Source organism: Callithrix jacchus, chromosome 18, assembly GCF_049354715.1.
Source record: "Callithrix jacchus isolate 240 chromosome 18, calJac240_pri, whole genome shotgun sequence".
NCBI lineage: Eukaryota > Metazoa > Chordata > Mammalia > Primates > Cebidae > Callithrix > Callithrix jacchus.
Window position 1 is genome coordinate 36,350,648 of NC_133519.1, and position 18,146 is coordinate 36,368,793.

The following is an 18,146-nucleotide window of genomic DNA, read 5'->3' on the forward strand; positions in this document are numbered from 1 at the left end:
GGTCTTCTGATTTCACTGGGCATACACTTTATAAAGGTTAGAAAATTAGCAGGATAGATGAGGACTAAGACAAGTTTTAATAGTCCAAAAATCTTTGGTATGTCTTTTCAGTGACTTTTGAAGGACATGAAAAGCAGATAATTAAATGATCGGGGTGGGAGGGAGCATAGAAGAGAGGAGGAGGAGGGGCAACTGAAGAGTTTGATTCTTTGATGGGATGAGATGTTTCATGTAATTCAGGTGAGTGGGCCTCTGAGGGTCTGTACCAGGATGCTCATAAAATGTTGGTTTTGTGCTCCAGCCTTTTTTATCTATAATAAATTATATTGTGTATATTTAAGACACAGAACATGATGTTTTAGGATACATATAGATAGTAAAAAGCTTCTATAGTAAAGCAAATTAATATATTCTTTATCTCACATAGTAACCCATTTTTTTTGTGGCCAGATCAGCTAAAATCTATTAATTTAGCATGAGTCCTATAGGCAGCACAATTTTATTACCTACAGTACTCATGTTGTACTGAGGATCTCAGGACCTCTAGATGTGTCATCCTGCATATCTGTCACATCTCCCCTGTCTCCCCTGTCTGCACCCCACCTCTGCTAATCACTGTTTTGTTCTCTCTGTATATTTGAATTTTTTTTTTTAGATTCCACATATAAGTGAGAGCATGCAATATTTTTCTTTCTTTGTCTGGCTTATTTTACTTAGCATAATGTCCTCTGGGACATTCATGTTGTGGCAAAAGGCAAGAGCTCAGTCTTTCTTAGGGCTGAATAGTATGCCATTGTATATATGTACCACAACTTTTGTTTGTTTGTTTGTTTGTTTTTTCAGACTGAGTCTTGCTTTGGTTCCCACGCTGGAGCACAGTGGCATGATCTCAGCTCACTGCAACCTCCACCCCACGGGTTCAAGCAATTCTCTGCCTCAGCCTTCCAAGTAGCTGGAATTACAGGCATAAGCCACCGCACCCGGCCTGTACCACAGTTTTTTTATCCATTTTTCCATCAAAGGACACTTAGGTTGTTTCCATATGTTGGCTATTATGAATATGATATTGTGATATAATATTGTGAATATGGCTTGGCTTCAATGAACATGACAGGGCAGACATCTTTACAAGGCAATGATTTCGTTTCCTTTGGGTATATTTCTGGAGGAGGAATTGTTAGGCCACGTGATAGTTCTATTTTTAATTTCTTTAGAAAGTTCTATAGCGTTTTCTATAATGGCTGTACCAGTCTACATTCCCACCAGTAGTACACAAGAGCTCCCTTCCTCCATGCCCTTGCTAACATTTGTCGTCTTTGGACTTTTTGACAATATTTGGCTCCAATCTCATGGCTTTTTCAGGGAGCTGAGGATTCCAGGCTATTTTTGTTTGTTTATTATTCATCAGCTATTTGCTTTATGAAATAGAATGTATGGCAGAAACGGACTGTGACTTGTGATATACCAATGGCAAAAACAAGTCAACAGACTAAAGAATATTTTTGTTTAAGATTTAAAAATACTTTCAGAGAGGATAAGTATATTTCTGATATGGTTTTGCTGTGTCCCTACCCAAATCTAATACCCAGTCTCCTAATCTAAATCCCTCCTCTTTTTTTATACCCACGTCCTTTAGTCCTGGCAGCAGTAGGAACATCTATGCAATAAACACATAAAATAGTCACACTCAACTTGCCGTTGAGGCAGCGAATATTTACCAAATGAGCTTAAGCCAAAGTACAAAACCAAGAAGGAACTAAACTGTCTTCATTACTCTGATTGGCTCAGTATCTCAGTTATAACTGAGGAAATAGCGGAAGGTAAAAACAAAAGCAAAGGTCAACTAGAGGACATTTAGTGACCACATGAGGAGGAAGCTCTTTTAATAACAGAATCATAAAAAAAGTGTTCGTGAACAGATGTGCTTCTCTCTAAAAAAATCCCAAAGCTCTCACAACTGGCTGGTGGCAAGCTGGGTCCGGAACCCAAGCTCTCAGACTCTCCGGCAGAAACTGATGTGGGTAAGTGCCCAGTCCAGTGTCTGAAACATAGAAGCACTCATTAGGCTTCTATGTTTTCTTTTCCTTTCCTTTGCCCCATCTAATGTTCACCAACTCCCCCCCGCCCTTTTAAAAAATTTTATTTTTGGGACAGAGCCTCACTCTGTCGCCAGGCTGGAGTGCAGTGCAGTGGTGCAATCTTGGCTCACTACAACCTCTGCCTCCCGGTACAAATGATTCTCCTGCCTCAGCCTCCCAAGTATCTGGGACTACAGGCGTGTGCCACCACACCCAGCTAATTTTTGTATTTTTAGTAGAGACGGGATTTCACCATGTTGGCCAAGATGGTCTCAAACTCCTGACCTTGTCTCGGCCTGCCTCGGCCTCCCAAAGTGCTGGGATTACAGGCATGAGCTGCTGTGCCCGGCCGCACCAACACCCTTCTAAGTTGTGCAGCACACTCTCAGACCAGTGATATTTAATAAGGTTATGAAGTTTCATGGCATGGACATTGGCACTGGTGTTGACGTCTTCATAGTGTACACATTTCCTGGTTCTCCACATTGGTAGGACTTATGGAAAACATCTTTGCTCACAAGGCTGTTTCAAACAGTTATGAGAGAACTTATTAAAATAATCCATCAATGAACACAAGAAACTTGGGTTTCTAATTTTTTTAATCACAACCTGGTTTTATCCAGATTTTGCATGTGTTTATGTCTTTAAAAAGCCATGGGGGTTATCAGCTTAAGTACATGGGGATCTAAAATTGCAGTAGCACCCCCAAATCAGGAAATGTTCAAGAAACCCCCAGATAGTAGGGCCCAGACAGGAGAGGCTACCCTGAAAGACAGGAACCAACAATACTGTTTGTTCATTCCCTCTGGTGCTGACTCTGTCTATCCACGTTTGCGTTTTCCTCCACTCCCATCCTGTGTGCCTCCCCACCCCCTTTTCCCATCTGCAGGCTCCCTATTCTTATCAAAAGCTGCTCCTCTTCTCCAGATCGTGTAATGCCCGTTACCATAGCACCCGGGTACTTCACGTTATTAAGACAATCTCTTTATTAGTAAGGCGGCTCCTCCCAGGAAGCCAGGAGACTTGGAGCCCATTTGACAAGATGATGAACCTGTGTCTTGGAGGCTTAGAGATTTATCAGGGGGTCAGGACAGGCAGAATCAGAGAGCTTGGACCTCATGCTGTACTCCTGGCCTGTACCTCACTGCTTAGAGTGGGACTGAGACTCTCACAGCCATATTTCATTCTGTCGCCTTTTTTCTTTTCATCATGCACTCACAATAATTATACATGTTATTACACTTCATGTTTTACAAAAGGCTTTCAGATACACCCCTTCTTTCAATCCTCACAATTTCCCTGTGAACTAAAAATTTTATGCTCATTTTAAAGGCTGAAGAAACTGGAAACTGACGTTTAGAGGGCCCTAACTACTCAAGATCATATAGACACTCAAGGGTAAAGCTGGGCCTCAAGACCAGACCCTGTACTGTCTCTACAACCACTTCTCTAATCCTAGACAAGGAAACAGATTGAAAGATAGATAGGCAGACAGAGAGACAGATAACCCTATACTTTTTGCAGAAGGAGTACTCAGTAATTGTCTATTGATTTGTTGGACTAAATGTGTCTTCTTTTGAATCAAATGTGTTTCTACTGACTCCCCATCACAGGCCTTAGATTACTCGCCCATTAGAGGAATAGGCTTAACAACTATCTTTTTGAGCACCTACTCTGGACAAGGCACTGTTGAAAGTGTTGGGGGGATACAAAGGCTGTCCTATATCACCTATATTCTTAAAGACAGTGGAGAGTGGCTGAGACATACACCGCACACAAAGCTATAATCAAATGCAGAGTGTGATAAACGCCATTCATTTATTCACCAAATATTTATTGCCCATCAACTATTAATACGGTCCAGGCACTGGGAATTCAATGATAATAAAAGAGGTGTGGCCTTGTCCTCATGGAGCTTCCTATTGTGGAGGAAGGCAGATATTAAACCTAGTTAGACAGTTATTTAATTATAATTGTGATATGTGCTGGAGAGGAAGATTGCATGTACTGTAAGAAACCTATGTGGAAACACAGGTGCCAACTTTGGCCAGGATGGGATGATGTGGGGCACAGCTGGGAAAGGTTCCCACAGAGGAGACTTTGATCCAGAGAGGTGGGAAGACATGCCTGGCCCCCAAGAAGGGAACTGGGCTCCCTGTCTCATTACAATTAGGCCAAACCCCTGGTGTGGAGGCTGAACATCAGCTAAAATGCAAAAGCAAAAGACATGAGTAATGGGTTTTTAGTAGCAGAAGGCTAAGTGATATCAGTCTGTGAGTATGCTTCACAATGAGTAAACTCAGAGGTTACACAGCTTAGTAGCTAGTTGTAGATCAAAAATAGAGGTACATGATGCTGTGGACTCGGGGGTGGGGATGAGAGCTCAAGAGCAAGGAGAGACAGAGAGACAGAGAAAGAGATGCATGGGATAGAGGAGAGAGAACGGGAGAGCAAGATAGAAAGAGACAGTGACTACCTAGTTAGGAAGGATTAGGGAGAGGAACATTCAGGATGCCCAGAGAAGGATGGGATGGGATTCATCTAAAATGGCGGGTAGTAGGGAAGATGGTATCCCAGGATGGGAAAGCAGTTTGAGCAAAACCTGGGAACAAGGAATGTGTAAAATATGTATGGGAAAGAGTACTTGTGTACTTTTCTAGACATTGAAATGTGCTCATTCAAGTGAGGGCTAAAGGGCATGGAGAAATGAGATGAAACCCAGTGTAGGTATCTCTGTAGACAAAGGAGAAGCCATTAAAAGTCTTTGGTTCAAGAGCCCAGCATAGTGGCATGTGCCTGTACCCAGAGGCTGAGGTGGAGTGGTTGGGCTACAGGCACATGCCACTGTATGTAGATTGCAAGAGCCCAGGAGTGCAAGGCTGTGGTGAGCTATGATCACACCACTGCACTTCAGCTTGGGCAATAGAGCAAGACCCTATTTCTAAAAAGGGGAAAAAAAAGGTCTTTGTTCCTAGGAGTCCCATCAGAGCTGTGCTTTAGGAGGATTAATCTGTTAGAAGTGCACAGGATGGGATGGGTGGGAGAGGTAGGGAGGAAGGGTGGCAGCCCATCCACCTCCCTCACAGCGTCTTCCTGTTCTACCACTGACAAAACAGTCAATAAATGGAAGTTAAAAAATAGTCCTCTGTGCACTCTCTCACAGAAAAAGGGTGATTCATTTTTAGTGCTGATCATTATTGCTTTTCTTAATTACCAGGCAGGACTGATCCCTCACTGAAGTGTGGAGAGGGCATATCCCTGTCCCTCAAACAGTCAGGAAGCAGTGGCTGTTCAAAAACTACTTATTGAATTTCCTCCGTTTTTGCTTTTGCTTTCGGTGGCCTGAGGTTCTTGGAGGCTCTCTTCATCTGCCAGGCTGTCAAGAAATCTCCTCCGTCGCCATTGCCATCTCCATCTCTGCTTTCACATCCTTTCAGTCTTGGCTGGCTGAGGCCTGCCAAGGATCTGGACCACAGATGTCTGTGCAGGACTAAGTGGTCTCCTGTGGAGGGGAGTGGGGGTTCAATGTCACCCTCACACATAGGCTTTGATTTGGCGTCAGAAAGGCTTTGACCCCTAAATATCTGTGTCCCAGCCTGCTGATGTGTCTGAAATTCCACCATAAGAGTCGCTGATGTTTGGGCCATTTCAGAAATAGCGTAGCATCCTTAACAGCTGCTTGTGGGTGAGGTCACAGGCAGCCAGAAAAGCCTTCCTCTCTGCCAAAGAATTGGTTTCTAATCTTGACTCCACTACTAATAACTGTGACTTTGGAAATTGGACTAAAATGGCATTAATATCAACTCTTCAGAGCAACCAGAAGGCATCAACAAATAACCTCTGTTGCTGTCATGTGGCATACCAAGTTCAGATTTGACTTTCTGCAGATACAATTCTAAGGCTGTGATTCTCACATCATGCTCATGAGAATCCTCCATGGAGCTTGTTAAATGGACGTATGTCCAGGCACACTGAAGCCCCCGATTCTGATTCAGAGGGTGGGACAGGTCTCAGAAGTCTGTGTGTTTAGTCACCTTCCAGGTGAGTCTGATGTCGATGGTGCCTGGAGGCTTGGAGCCACCCTGCTGCAGGTGGAATGTCTCAGACCCCATCTTTCTCTGATTCCCATGGATGCTACTCTATGGTTGATACCAGCCAAACTGGGCCTAGTCCCTCTTCAAAGGCTAATATAATACACTGAATACAGAGCTTTCTCAAACTGATATTGCTAAACATTCTGATTTTGTCTTTCTCTACCTGCACCCCCTGCCCAACCTTTTCCTCAATCAACTATTTCTCTACCTACAGCTATGTCGATTCATTTTCACTACTGGACAGAGTTATCCAAATCCTGGTGGTTAGTGTGGCTCTCTCTCAATTCCTTCCAAAACGACATGCCTTCTGGCCTTTTGGTATTAGCTGCCTGGAAATAGGGGTGGTTACAGAAGGGATTATGCAGTGTTTGGCTTTCAGCAGTAAGAAAACTATGTCTCTATTGAACATCTACTCAAAAGGCCTTCCCTGCTACAGAGGAAATCATTCTTGCAGCATAAATTCTCGTGTCCTAAAATCCAATATCCTTTCTGAGTATAGCCTTCTTGAATTTTTCTATAACAACATTTTATACACATTTATGAATGAGGTACAAAAGCATATTGTAAATTATCAGGTGTTATACATGTAGACAATTTCATTATTTAGTTTACATAGTTGCAAGACCTTCCTATGATGTAAATGCCTCAGAACAGAACAAGGTCGGTTTTGTCCAAGGCCTACCTTGTGACATCTGCATACTTTGCTCAGTGGATCTTCAGAGGCAATCACATAGTGGCTTTTCCTGCCATACAAAACCTATTCCCAAGAGCTCTTAAATGAAAACCAAGTCAAATAATAGACATTTGCCCTTATGTAAATATAGTTCTACAAGTGGTGGGGGCCTTTGAGTTGTGCTGAGGTTGATGGTGAGGCTCCTGACGTCCCTATCTGCCCCACCCTGCTCAGCTGCCAGCAATGATAATCTGCCTCCTGAAGTCACTGGATGGTATATTTAGAGCCTCTCCCCAAGAGTAAGTGGGATCTGAAAATAGACTGCTTTGCCTGAGTGTGATTGGGTTGCAGCCTCCAAATCTACACCTGAATACATGAATACATGTAGCCAGTACACAGTGGTTCTTAATATATGTCCGTTCAACAAAATCTAAGTGTCAATGACTTGGTCTCAGAAGCTGGGCTGTATTTTTACATTTCCTCCTCTCTCTCAGGGACTTGAACAGACTTTCCTGAGCTCTCTTGCTGACATCTACTTCTTTGGCTGGGAATCCTTGGATCTGGACCCAGTCTAGATTAGAGTGTCCCACATTTGCACTGCTGTCCCCTCTTTAGAGGGGACCAGATGTTTTCCCCTGGTCTCTGCCCTATTCTTCTCTCAGTGTGGTCACAGTTGTTTTGTATTCTGAGAGCTCCCATGTGCAATGCAGCTGTGGTTGAGTTGTGTATGACAGGGAAGGTTTTGTGATCATCATTTGGCTGGGAACCAAGAGATGGAGGCATCTATGGAATGGTTCCTTCTACGTTGGAAATTTTGTAATAGTGTTACCTAATTTGGAGTTAAGGGTAACTATGTTACTTGTAACTCATAGCTTATAGCTCCATAAGAGGATAGGTCTGCCCTGTTCATTGTTGTAATCTCAGCATTCATTCAATAAGCATTCATTAGGCACTTACTGTGTACAAAGAAAATGATACATTCTTTGACAATATAAAGATGAATAAAACATTGTCCCTGAACTCAAAAGAAGATTCCAGTTTAACCATTAGTTTTGATAGTAAGGGAAATTAAATTAGTGCTATAATAAAGATGTAAGCATTTTTGGGAAGAACAGTGGAAGTATTAACTGTTTGTAAGGGAAGACTTGACAGAGGGATTGGCCTTTAATGAGTAAGATTTTGACAGCAGAGGCGGAGTGGTGGGAGCATGCCATGCTGAGGACACAGTGCCAGGAAACCTCAAGTCAGTTTGTGCTATGTCTACACGGCAGATGGCCATAGCCACAACATCTCCCACTAAGCAAGAGCTTCTTGGGTTCATAAGCCCCAGTTGTGTGTACTAGCAGATGGGCAAAGTGGATCTTATTAGTGCCTTGGAATTATCCGGGAAACAGTTTCTCATTTTGTGCTGATGGTTTTTTCTTAGCTTGTTATGAGAATGTTCTCATGTAAGTCAATGGTTCACAAACTCATCTGCACATTAGAATCACTGGGGTTCTTTTGATAGTTCCAAAACCCGGACCACAATCCTACATTAATTGAATAATTTCTGGAGGTGAACATGGGTATGAGTAATTTTTTAAGCTTCCTGGATGATTCCAACTTGCAGACAAGCTTGGGAATCATTTTCTTAAGGCAAACTCAATCAGTTGGTTTCACCAGCATCTTGAGCAATTAGCTATGATGCAAACTTGCAGTTGGTTCCTAAGCTGTGGATGACAAATTTTAGATATAATTTGTGCCTTTGGACAGGCCCTTTGGAAATGGCCTTGTTTTGAATGATAGATGAAACCATTCTAATTTAAAGCCAATCATCAATTTTTCTGATTTAGGTGCCTCATTTCCATCATCAGAGGGTCTTAGTCATCAAGACGATATACTGCACTAGTGCTAGCATTGAGCCAGTCTACATAGGAGTCTGTTTCCAGGAAAAGGAGCTCATGAAAATGAAAATCAGCCTGTTAAAAACTGTTGGAACCTAGGAATGGGAATACTCACTTCCTCATTCCCAGTGCCCTCGAGTTGACATCAGGACATCTCAGCATAATCAGCAAAGTTTTATTCATTCATGCATCTACTGTGAGTTAGGTTCTGGTATTAAAGGCTTCAGGAGCTACAGAAATGACTCAAACTCAGTTACCAGTCATCTAGTAATAGGGGTTTGCAGTCATGATAATCATACAAGAAGGAAAATATTGAGAGACATAAGAGTGATGAGTTATGGGTGGGGGGGTGTCATAGAAAAATGGTGAGTCATCTGTCTGACCAGCAAGTGAAGGTGAGGCAAAGCCAGGAGTTGACAAGGACATGTCAAGCAAAGAATCATGGGTGGAATGAAACAATGGAATTCACTGCAGGGGTAGGAATGTTCAGAGCTCCCATGTTATGACCCGACTATGGTCAGAATTCCCTTGTTAGGTGGTTCAGATCTCCCATGTTAGATGGCTCATGATGGCCAGACCATCTAACATGGGACATCTGAGCACTGTTACCCCCCAGCTTCTCGGATGCACTGACTTCATTCTCTCCTCAGGGCTATTGTTCTCTTTGTGATCTACCCTCTCCCAATCCTTCTGCTTTCTTCCCCAGATTGGATCCTACTCATCCTTTAGATCTGAACATAACTGTCATTTTCTCAAAGAAGTCTGCTCTGACCTTCCAATTTATGTGAGATTCCCCTCCTATAGTCTTTCATCTTATCCAATTATTTTCCTTCATAGCTGTTATCATGGTTTATGCTGGAATATATGTTTCTATGACTATTTGTTTAATATCCATCTCATCTATCAGGCTGCATCAGCTCCATGAGGTCAGGGACTATACCTGTCTTTCCCCTTATTATATCCCCACTGGTTGTCAGACAGTAAGCGCTCAGCAAGTATTGGCTGAATGATAAATGAAGAAGTGATTAACAGCAAAGAAAAAAAAACTGTGTATAGGAGGAACCCCATTCCCATTAACACAAACATAGATAGGAAGCATATCCTTAATGAGAGAAGGATTGTGACCTTGAGAAAGACACATGACTAGATGTCAGAGTTGGGGACCTGGCTTTAATGTCCATTTCTTTCACTACCTAATTGTGAGACCAGATCCAAAATCCAATTTGTCTGAGCAACTGTCTTTCCTTCTCTGATTTCGTAGTCTTAGTCTCAAATTGTCCATTTATAAAACCGGGGTAACAAAGCCTGTCCTAGTTAAGTCTAATATTGGGGATAACACATGGAAACTTAATGTACTATTATGTAGGTATTACAAAAATATAAAAATATTAATACATAATATTAGTATAGAGATATTTGCATCTAAATTCTGTATCTAATGTTTGTTGGCCATTGTCGAATGACTTTGGGTTTACATTTGTATTTGCTGCAAAATACTATTTTATATCACCATGGGTCTAAAGAAAAAAAAGAAGAAGAGCAGATGTAAAGCTATATCCTTTGATTACCAGGGTGAATATAAAATATTATTGGCTGAATTTGGGTCAAACAGTCACACATACTAGTCAAAATGCATGCTCTTTTCATTTACTCAAAGGCACTAATGGCTTTGGTAAAAGCAGAACATATTATTTAAGAGGACTAGATAATTAGCCTTGACAAGAAGTAGGCCAAGAATTCCTGTGAATGAATTAGCTAATTCCGACTATAGACATTGAGCATTTGGTCTTTGACTTGACATCCTAATGAGAGTTCAGTAACAGCTGGAGACACTATAGTGACTGAAGTCAGTGGAGTTGTTTGGGAAAGGCTTAGATTAGAAATACCAGCCACTTAGGGTAACACTGTCATATCAATGATGGTCTTAGGGAAGACACAATGATGCCAAGCCAAAAAAACAAAAGTGGGTTAAAAAGAAAAACCACATGCATATCTCTTGAACTTTAGGCAAAGTGTATGGTTTGTTATGGGATATGAAGCCATATGGAAGATATCATAAGAAAAGCATACTGGGGTACTGTTTGGTATATTGTTTTTGACAATTGTTTTGATAATTGTGTCGAGCATTTTTGATACAAAAATATTTGTTGAGCACCTACTGTGTGTTTTAGCACTTAGGTGAGAAAACAAAAACACATAATATATTATCACTATATTAGAAGAGTTAACAATCATGAAGATAAGACACATTCAAAGGAAAGATAACCATTCCCTTCCATTGCACTGGGGGTGCCATAAGGCCATACATGCTAAGTATCACTTGAACACACTGGACAATAAGTTTTGTCAGACCTAGGCCAGGGAGACATCTTTGTGGATAAGTGTGGTCATAGTGGGAACTAAGATGGCATTTGAATGATAGGCAAGAATTTTAGAGATGAGAAAAGGTAAATAAATGGGCATGAACAATGAACTATGTGTTAGTCCTTTTTGTGTTGCTGTAATGAAATACCTGAGGCTGGGTAATTTATAGAGGAAAAAAAGGTTTAATTGGCTCACAGTTCTGTAGGCTGTTCAAAAAGCATGGTGTCAGTGTCTGTTCAGCTCCTGGTGGGGCCCAGGAGGCTTTCAATCATGGCAGAAGGCAAAGGAAGAGCCCGGGTGTCACATGGTGAGAGAGGGATCAAGAGAGTGGAGGGGGAGGTCCCAAACTCTTAAACAACCAGATCTCCTGTGAGGTAACTGAGCAAGAACTCACTCATCACCAAAAGGATGGCATTAAGACATCTGTGAGGGATCCACCCCTATGATCCAATACCTCCCACTAGGCCCCACCTCCAACATTAGGGATCGTATTTCAACATGAGAGCTGGAGAGGAAAAGCATCCAAATTATATCAAACTGGAAGTTGGAAGTGCCACTCCCTTTCCCTGACAGTTCCTTCTGACCTGGCTGTAGGTGCATGCCCCTACAGCCAGATCAGAAGGAACTGTCAGAGAAAGGGAGGAAAGAAAATCAGGAAAATATTAATTCTCCACATTTGTTTTACAAAGCAATTGTATAGAACTTTGCAATGTAAAAATGAGCTCCTGCCCAACTCTTGTCACATATGAGCCGCACAACCAAAGCTAAAACCAGAAACCTCAGAGAGGCAGGCAGCATGGATGTTTTTCCCAGAGAGTGTTTATCCTGGATCTTGTGATTACTGCCCCAAAGCACTTTCCTCTCCATAGAGCTCACCTGATAGGGTGAGACACCTCTCAAACGGTGAGGCTTTTCCATCTCAGGTTAGAATTTGGTTTTTCTTCTGTGAGGAAAAGAAGTTGACAATGTACTGAACTTAAAAAAAGGTAAAGAAAGAGTCTGCCATAAGTCACCAACAGATCATCTTGACAATGACCTTGGACAAGTCTGTAGACTGTGCTTTTTAAAGAATGGTTTTGAGTACTTGAGTACTTGGAAAAAACCCTTGCAAACACGGGTTCACCAAAAAGCCAGTTTAAGTAACTCATTTCCTTCTCTAACATGCATACAATAGAAAACTGTAGCTTGTAAGACACTTCAGATACCACTATGGAGAAAATAGACAATTACAGAATGAGTGATGGATTAGTTTGCATTCAGTTTTAAAGTTGAAGGTAATACTGGAACTCAAGTGGCTCTGCTCCATCATTTTACAGATGAGAAGAGGGAAAGGAGCCATGAAGTGATTTGCTTAAGGTTACATCCTCTTCCTCTCGACCTCCTCCTCCTCCCCATCATCAGCATCAAATTAGATTACATGTATTGAGCATTTAGTATTTAACTGGTATATTTCAAGTGCTTAACATGTATTGACTCATTTAATCCTCACGGTAACCCTATAAGGTAACTGAGGCTCAGGGAGATTTAGTCATTTGCCAGTATCATGAGGCTGTAAGCAATGGAATGGGGATTTGTACCCAGCAAGGTTGGTTTGTAAGTTGGTGCTTTTACTATACATATAGCCTTTCAAGGCCATGTAACTAGTAAGTAGCAGAGTAAGCTGTCTAAGGTACTAATGAATAGACTTTCTGGTGATACCAGGTGTTGTCTTTGCTGTGTCCATGTCAACATTTTTATCAGTGAGTTGAATAAGATATAAAAAAGCAGTTCATCAGATTTTCAGAAGTCATGAAATAGGGGTATGAATAAGAAATACTTTGGACAACAGAAGCAGGATCCCAAAAGATTTGGGATGAAGAATGAAGCCAAAAAGTTTTAACTTCAGAGGAATATAGGAGGCATTTCATACAGGTCCCCAAACCGATTGCCCGAGGATGGCATGAAGAATGTGCATGAGAGAACACAACTTGGGGGAGGTAGGAGTGGGGAGATTTTTATCAAGTTAGTTCTACATGAATTAACACACAGAGTTGCCCAGCTAACGGCCAGTGAGCAAATGATTCTCCTGTACCTGACATTACTTATATCCACTGGACCTTCATCCCAGCATCAGTCAAGGCAGCTCTGGGCTCTCCAAAGCTCTTTATAGGAATGGCCGGGATCTTTCTTCTTCCTTTCTAACATGTTTTTGCTCTGATTCCTCATTTTGGCCTCCTCCTTTGTCATCATGACTTTTGTTCCTGCCTCTGGCCTTTTATTCTACATTTTTGTTTTGGCTTCTCCTAGCACCTGAATGCTGATTTTTTTCTGTGGGGCCCTGATTTGACTTACCTCTCTGGCTCTCTGGGGCTTGTGCTGCATCAGGAGAAAATCTCTTATCTTTTTTCCAGCCCATCAGAGCTCAGCCCAGGAAACGGACCTTCAGTGGGTATGTTGACAGCATGCCATCACCCTGCTGAGGCATATATACCGTGAGAAAAAGGTTGGGACCATATCCAGAGTACTGCATCCAAGTCTGGCCAACCCCCTTCCTCACTGTGAGGGTATCTATATAAATCGAAGTACATTATTAGAAAAAGGACAGGTTGTGAATATACATGAAGACTTGGTGATACACAAAATTACTGAAAGAGCCAGAAATGCCTAAAGAAAGGGAGATTATGGGTGCAGCAGATCAATCTCAGAATTTGCAGAGGATCCCACTGTGAAAGACTTTTTGTCTTTCAGGCTTCTCTTGTGTGGCTCCTGGAAGCCGCCTGGCACCTGTGGCCAGAAGCTGTAGAGAAAAGGAGCAGATTTCATCTCTGCAAGAAATTTCCTTGTGGTGAAAACTGCCTAGAGTTGGAATGAGAAAATGGTGAGCTCCCCATTATTGGAGGTGTTCAAGTATAGGCTGAGCGGTGACTATTATGAAAGCTGTATGACAGTCCCAAATATCAACGAGGTGCTTAGAGTCTTTCATCTTGGGTCAGTTCCACACAAGACAGGCTCTGTGTCAGTGAGGACCCAGTGGTGTTTTTGAACAGGTGGCGGGAAAACAATGGTATATAAAATAAATGCAGAGAAAGATCTCCACATCAAGCCAGCCCCTCCTCCTCACCTGTAAGTTTTCCATGTGAGTGAGCTCTGGGCCCCCAACTGCACTTGTCAAACTCCCATTGTTAGAGCACAGATAAATGCTTCCGGCCACCCAAGCAGGAGGGGCCCTCCTCAACTTGAGGGCTGCTCTATTTTAGTTTTCCGTAGCTGGAGATTGAATATCACGCTTTTCTAATCTTGTGCTTCTGAAAGGGCCCTGTTTTCTCTTGAACCCTACCCACTGCTTTCACAGATCAAATACCAAGTACATCAGACAGATAGAAGCTCGAATGAGAAAATGCATTTTAATAAAACCCCATTGATTTTTGTGGATGCAAGTCAAGGAACGGGCACCTAAAGAGTCTTCCATCCCCTACCACCTCCCCCCTCTCTCCTGGCCTACACCGGGCGGTCACACATCGATTGGCTTCCTAGATAATAGATCGCGCCACCCGGTAGGGACCTCTGGGGACGCGCCGGGAGCTGGAAGAGTCGCACGCAGCAGCCCAGCCCTGAGTTAATCAAACTAGCAACAGGATCTCAAGCAGCAGCAGCAGCAGCAGCGACCGCGGTGGCAAGAGTAGCGGCGGCGGCGGCGGCAGCGTTATGCGTGATTACTGACAGGCACCAGCTGCTGCCGCCACAGCCGTCTCAAACGCACTATGTGGACTCTCCGATCTAGAGGCAGATTCCTGACTAATCCCAGAGGGCTGGCCCAGCCTGTGCTCCCCGGGCTGCTAGGAAGCGATGACCACTCTTGTTAGCCCAAGTTGAAGAAAGCCGGGCTGTGCCTGGGCGCCGGGAGAGGCTGTAATATTTAGAAGCCGCACAGGAGAGGAACATGAACTGAAGAGTAAACATGTATGGAAATTATTCTCACTTCATGAAGTTTCCCGCAGGCTATGGAGGTAAGTATCTCCCTTGGGCTTCACTGCCTGGACCTGCATGAGAGATTGAGGAGAAATTGGGAAATACGAATGACTGAATTAATACTGAATTAAAAGGAGAACATGCATGTTTATAGGTGTATATAGTGTATATAACGTTTCTGTGTGTGTATGTGCACACGTGCATGAGAGAGAGGAGAGGAAGGGAGAATTGTCCGTAGGTGCCGATACGTTTGCATATCAGATTGAGGATATGGGGATATTCTAAGGAGAGTGTAAACCAGCGTGCTTGAGAATGTGTCTGAGACAAAGATAGAATAAGAGCATTGTTATAACCCAGTGTGTTTGTGTGGGTGTGAAAAGTGGAAGAGTTAAGGGGGAATTACTATGATGTTCCTATTAGCCAACTTGTAATGAGGAAAAAATGTGATTAAAAACGTTTTGCCTGTCTTGAGGGTTCCTGGGATACTTTGTAACAAGGGGATGATTGTTTTACTGGAAAGCAGATTTCCCTTTAATTGGATTTTTAAAAAACAAAACATAGTGCTTTAATTTGCTACTGTGTTTTCCTTTCCCTGTTTTCTTTCCTTTTGATTTGCTAATAGCCTCTTCTCTCCTCCCCTGCTGCTGCCCCCAATTCTATTGCAAGGGTTGCTGCAATCACTTCCACTCTGGGGGTAGAGATCTGGGGGTAGGGGGTTGGGGCTCTTAGATAATTGGCAAACTGAAGATTCCAGTCACTGTGCCAGGCAGGGCAGCCCAGTCACACTTCACAGAAGCTTCCGGAGACTAGGTCCTCAGGCTGCCTTAACGCCCAGCACATCCGTCCCAAGGATCCCTTGATTCAGTGACAGAAACAGTACAGCCACCCAGCTCTGAGTAAATGGAACCAACAGCTGACCCACTGGCCTCTCGCCTGTCAGTTGGAGGCATGTAGCTTATGTTGTTGGGAGCCAGTGGAGGATTCTGGCAAACAAGACAAAGCAGAAATTCTTACAAGGTCTTGAGAACTGAAAAGTCCCTGCTCTCCAGACTTCCTCCATGGACCAATTCATCTGAAGGCTTGGGAGTAAAGCTTGTCTACCTTGGCTGGGCAGGACCCTCTGGAAGAGATAGTGAAACACTGTAAGGTAGAAGTGATCTCTGACACCAGGAGGTGTTAGACCAGGGAGTTTGCACATTCATTCAGGGTAATTTTAATGAGGCAGGCATGGTGTTGGGCACCGGGAATACAAATATGAATGAGACCCAGTCTCTGCCCTTTAGGACACGGGGAGGCTTGTTAAACAGACACATTATAATACTGCATGGTGTGTGTAATAGCAAACACATGAGGAGGTTGCACTTGGACTCGGGGTGAGGGCCATGGAAATGTTCCCGAGGTAATGTTCAAGTTCTTCAGGCCAGTCTGATGACAGAGTGAGAGTGGCGGCCAATGCTGTGACCTGGGCATTTGATCTCTAGTCTGTAGCTGGGCTCCAGATGTGAAAAGCCTCCTCAACTCCCACCTCAGTCCCATTCACAGCTGAGAATGGCTTTTTCCTTTACATCTTAGTTCCTTTGTGAGAGATGCATGCTCATTCTCCACCAGATATGTGGGCCAAGGTCTGTGAGGCTATGGCTTCATTAATACCAAAGAGACCCTCAGAGACAGTTGGGGTGAATAAAAGGGTTGAAGATAGAAAGATTTAGGGAGAGAACTAAAGTAAGAGCCAGAGAAAGAAGTCTGGAATCTTTATGCAGTCTGGAATCTTGGAATGTTAGCATCCTAAGGACCTGAAACAGCATCTTAGACTCTCATTTTATAGATGTGTAAACTGAGGCTCAAAGGAAGGCAGGGACTAGTCCAAGTTTATTTGGAGCTGAGTTTCAGAACACTTCCAGAAAGCCCCTTACTCAAATTTATAATATTATTGCTTTAATATAGTAAAAAGAGCATGAGGAGGAAGAGGCAGAGAGAGACAGTGTGCAGAGTTTGGTTCCCAGTTTTTCACTTACTAGCTGTGTGATCTGAGGCAAGCTAGTAAACCTCTCTGAGCCTTAGCATCTTTCTCTCTAAAATGGGATTTGTATCTCATCATCCATAGAGTATTGTGAAAATTAAACGAGCTAGCATGTAAAAAGCAGCTTCTATAGTGTTGTCCACAGATTTGCTACCTAATACACTATTTTCTTCCCCTCTATTTTGCTCAGGGACTAACATGCAAAATAATTAAAACTCAGACATTATTGTAAAATAATAAATAAGGAATCTGGGAACATAAAATTAAATCCACAAAGACCCTCATATGTTGCTGGCTTAGCTTTTTGTAATTGCAGGAGCTCTGGTACTTAGTGTAATTAGATTTCAGATAGAGGACAACACAATGGTTCAGTTATGGAAGGAAATAGTTCAGCACAGCACAGGGAACTTAAGGGGAAAGGGCCATGTAGGTTGTCTACATGTCTTCCCTAACGCTACTTTTCCTTGTCATTCCTGAGGGAGGAGAACAATTATTTTGTTTAGTTCTGTTGATGGTTTCCATTTTGTTTGCATGTGCCAGTTAAGAGGAGGCCTGAATGCTGAGCCAAAAGACTCCTGCCCCATCTGCAGGGAGGTCTGCCTCAGAACTTTCTGTAATTAGGGAGAGGGATGGCAGAGGACTCACCAGCAGTCATGGGGAAACTGCAGGATTAGAGTAGACCTCACCTTCAGCCTCTAACCTCCCTTGCCTCAATGCAGCAAATTGCACTGCACCTATTAAAATATTTGGTGTCTAACCCCCTGCCCTTTTACATAATAGCATATGAAATTAGAGAGGGCCCCCATGATTTGTGTAAGAATCTCCAGGGAAGCAAAGCCACCTTTGGAAACTAACACCTGAGATTTGTGTCTGGGACTGTGCTTACCAGTTGTCAGAGCATCATCTGATCAGTGAAAAAGAGACTGCTCAAATTGGCCAAAGTGTCATGGCTACCTGGGTGACAGTGGCTCTACAAAGGTGCCCAATCCCCCAGCTTTGGACCCTACCATGTGATGATGAGAGAACCCTTCTCTTCTTCTCTGCCAAGCCCAGGGTTTGCCAGCTGCTCAGTAATAGGTTTGTTTT

General features: G+C 42.9%; 1 protein-coding gene across 12 annotated transcripts in view; it reads left to right on the forward strand.

Moving 5' to 3' along the window:
• Positions 1–18,146, forward strand: part of RXRG (retinoid X receptor gamma) — a 195,937-nt gene that overhangs the window by 136,925 nt on the left and 40,866 nt on the right. Inside the window, exon 1 of one of the 12 annotated variants that reach the window (XM_035280254.3) lies at positions 14,638–15,078. The exons of the other annotated variants lie outside the window; for them this stretch is intronic. Within the exon in view, the coding sequence (XP_035136145.1) occupies positions 15,030–15,078 (49 nt within the window). The 5' untranslated portion in view covers positions 14,638–15,029. Of the gene's footprint in view, positions 1–14,637; positions 15,079–18,146 lie in introns of those variants that run through there. 12 annotated transcript variants of the gene reach the window in all.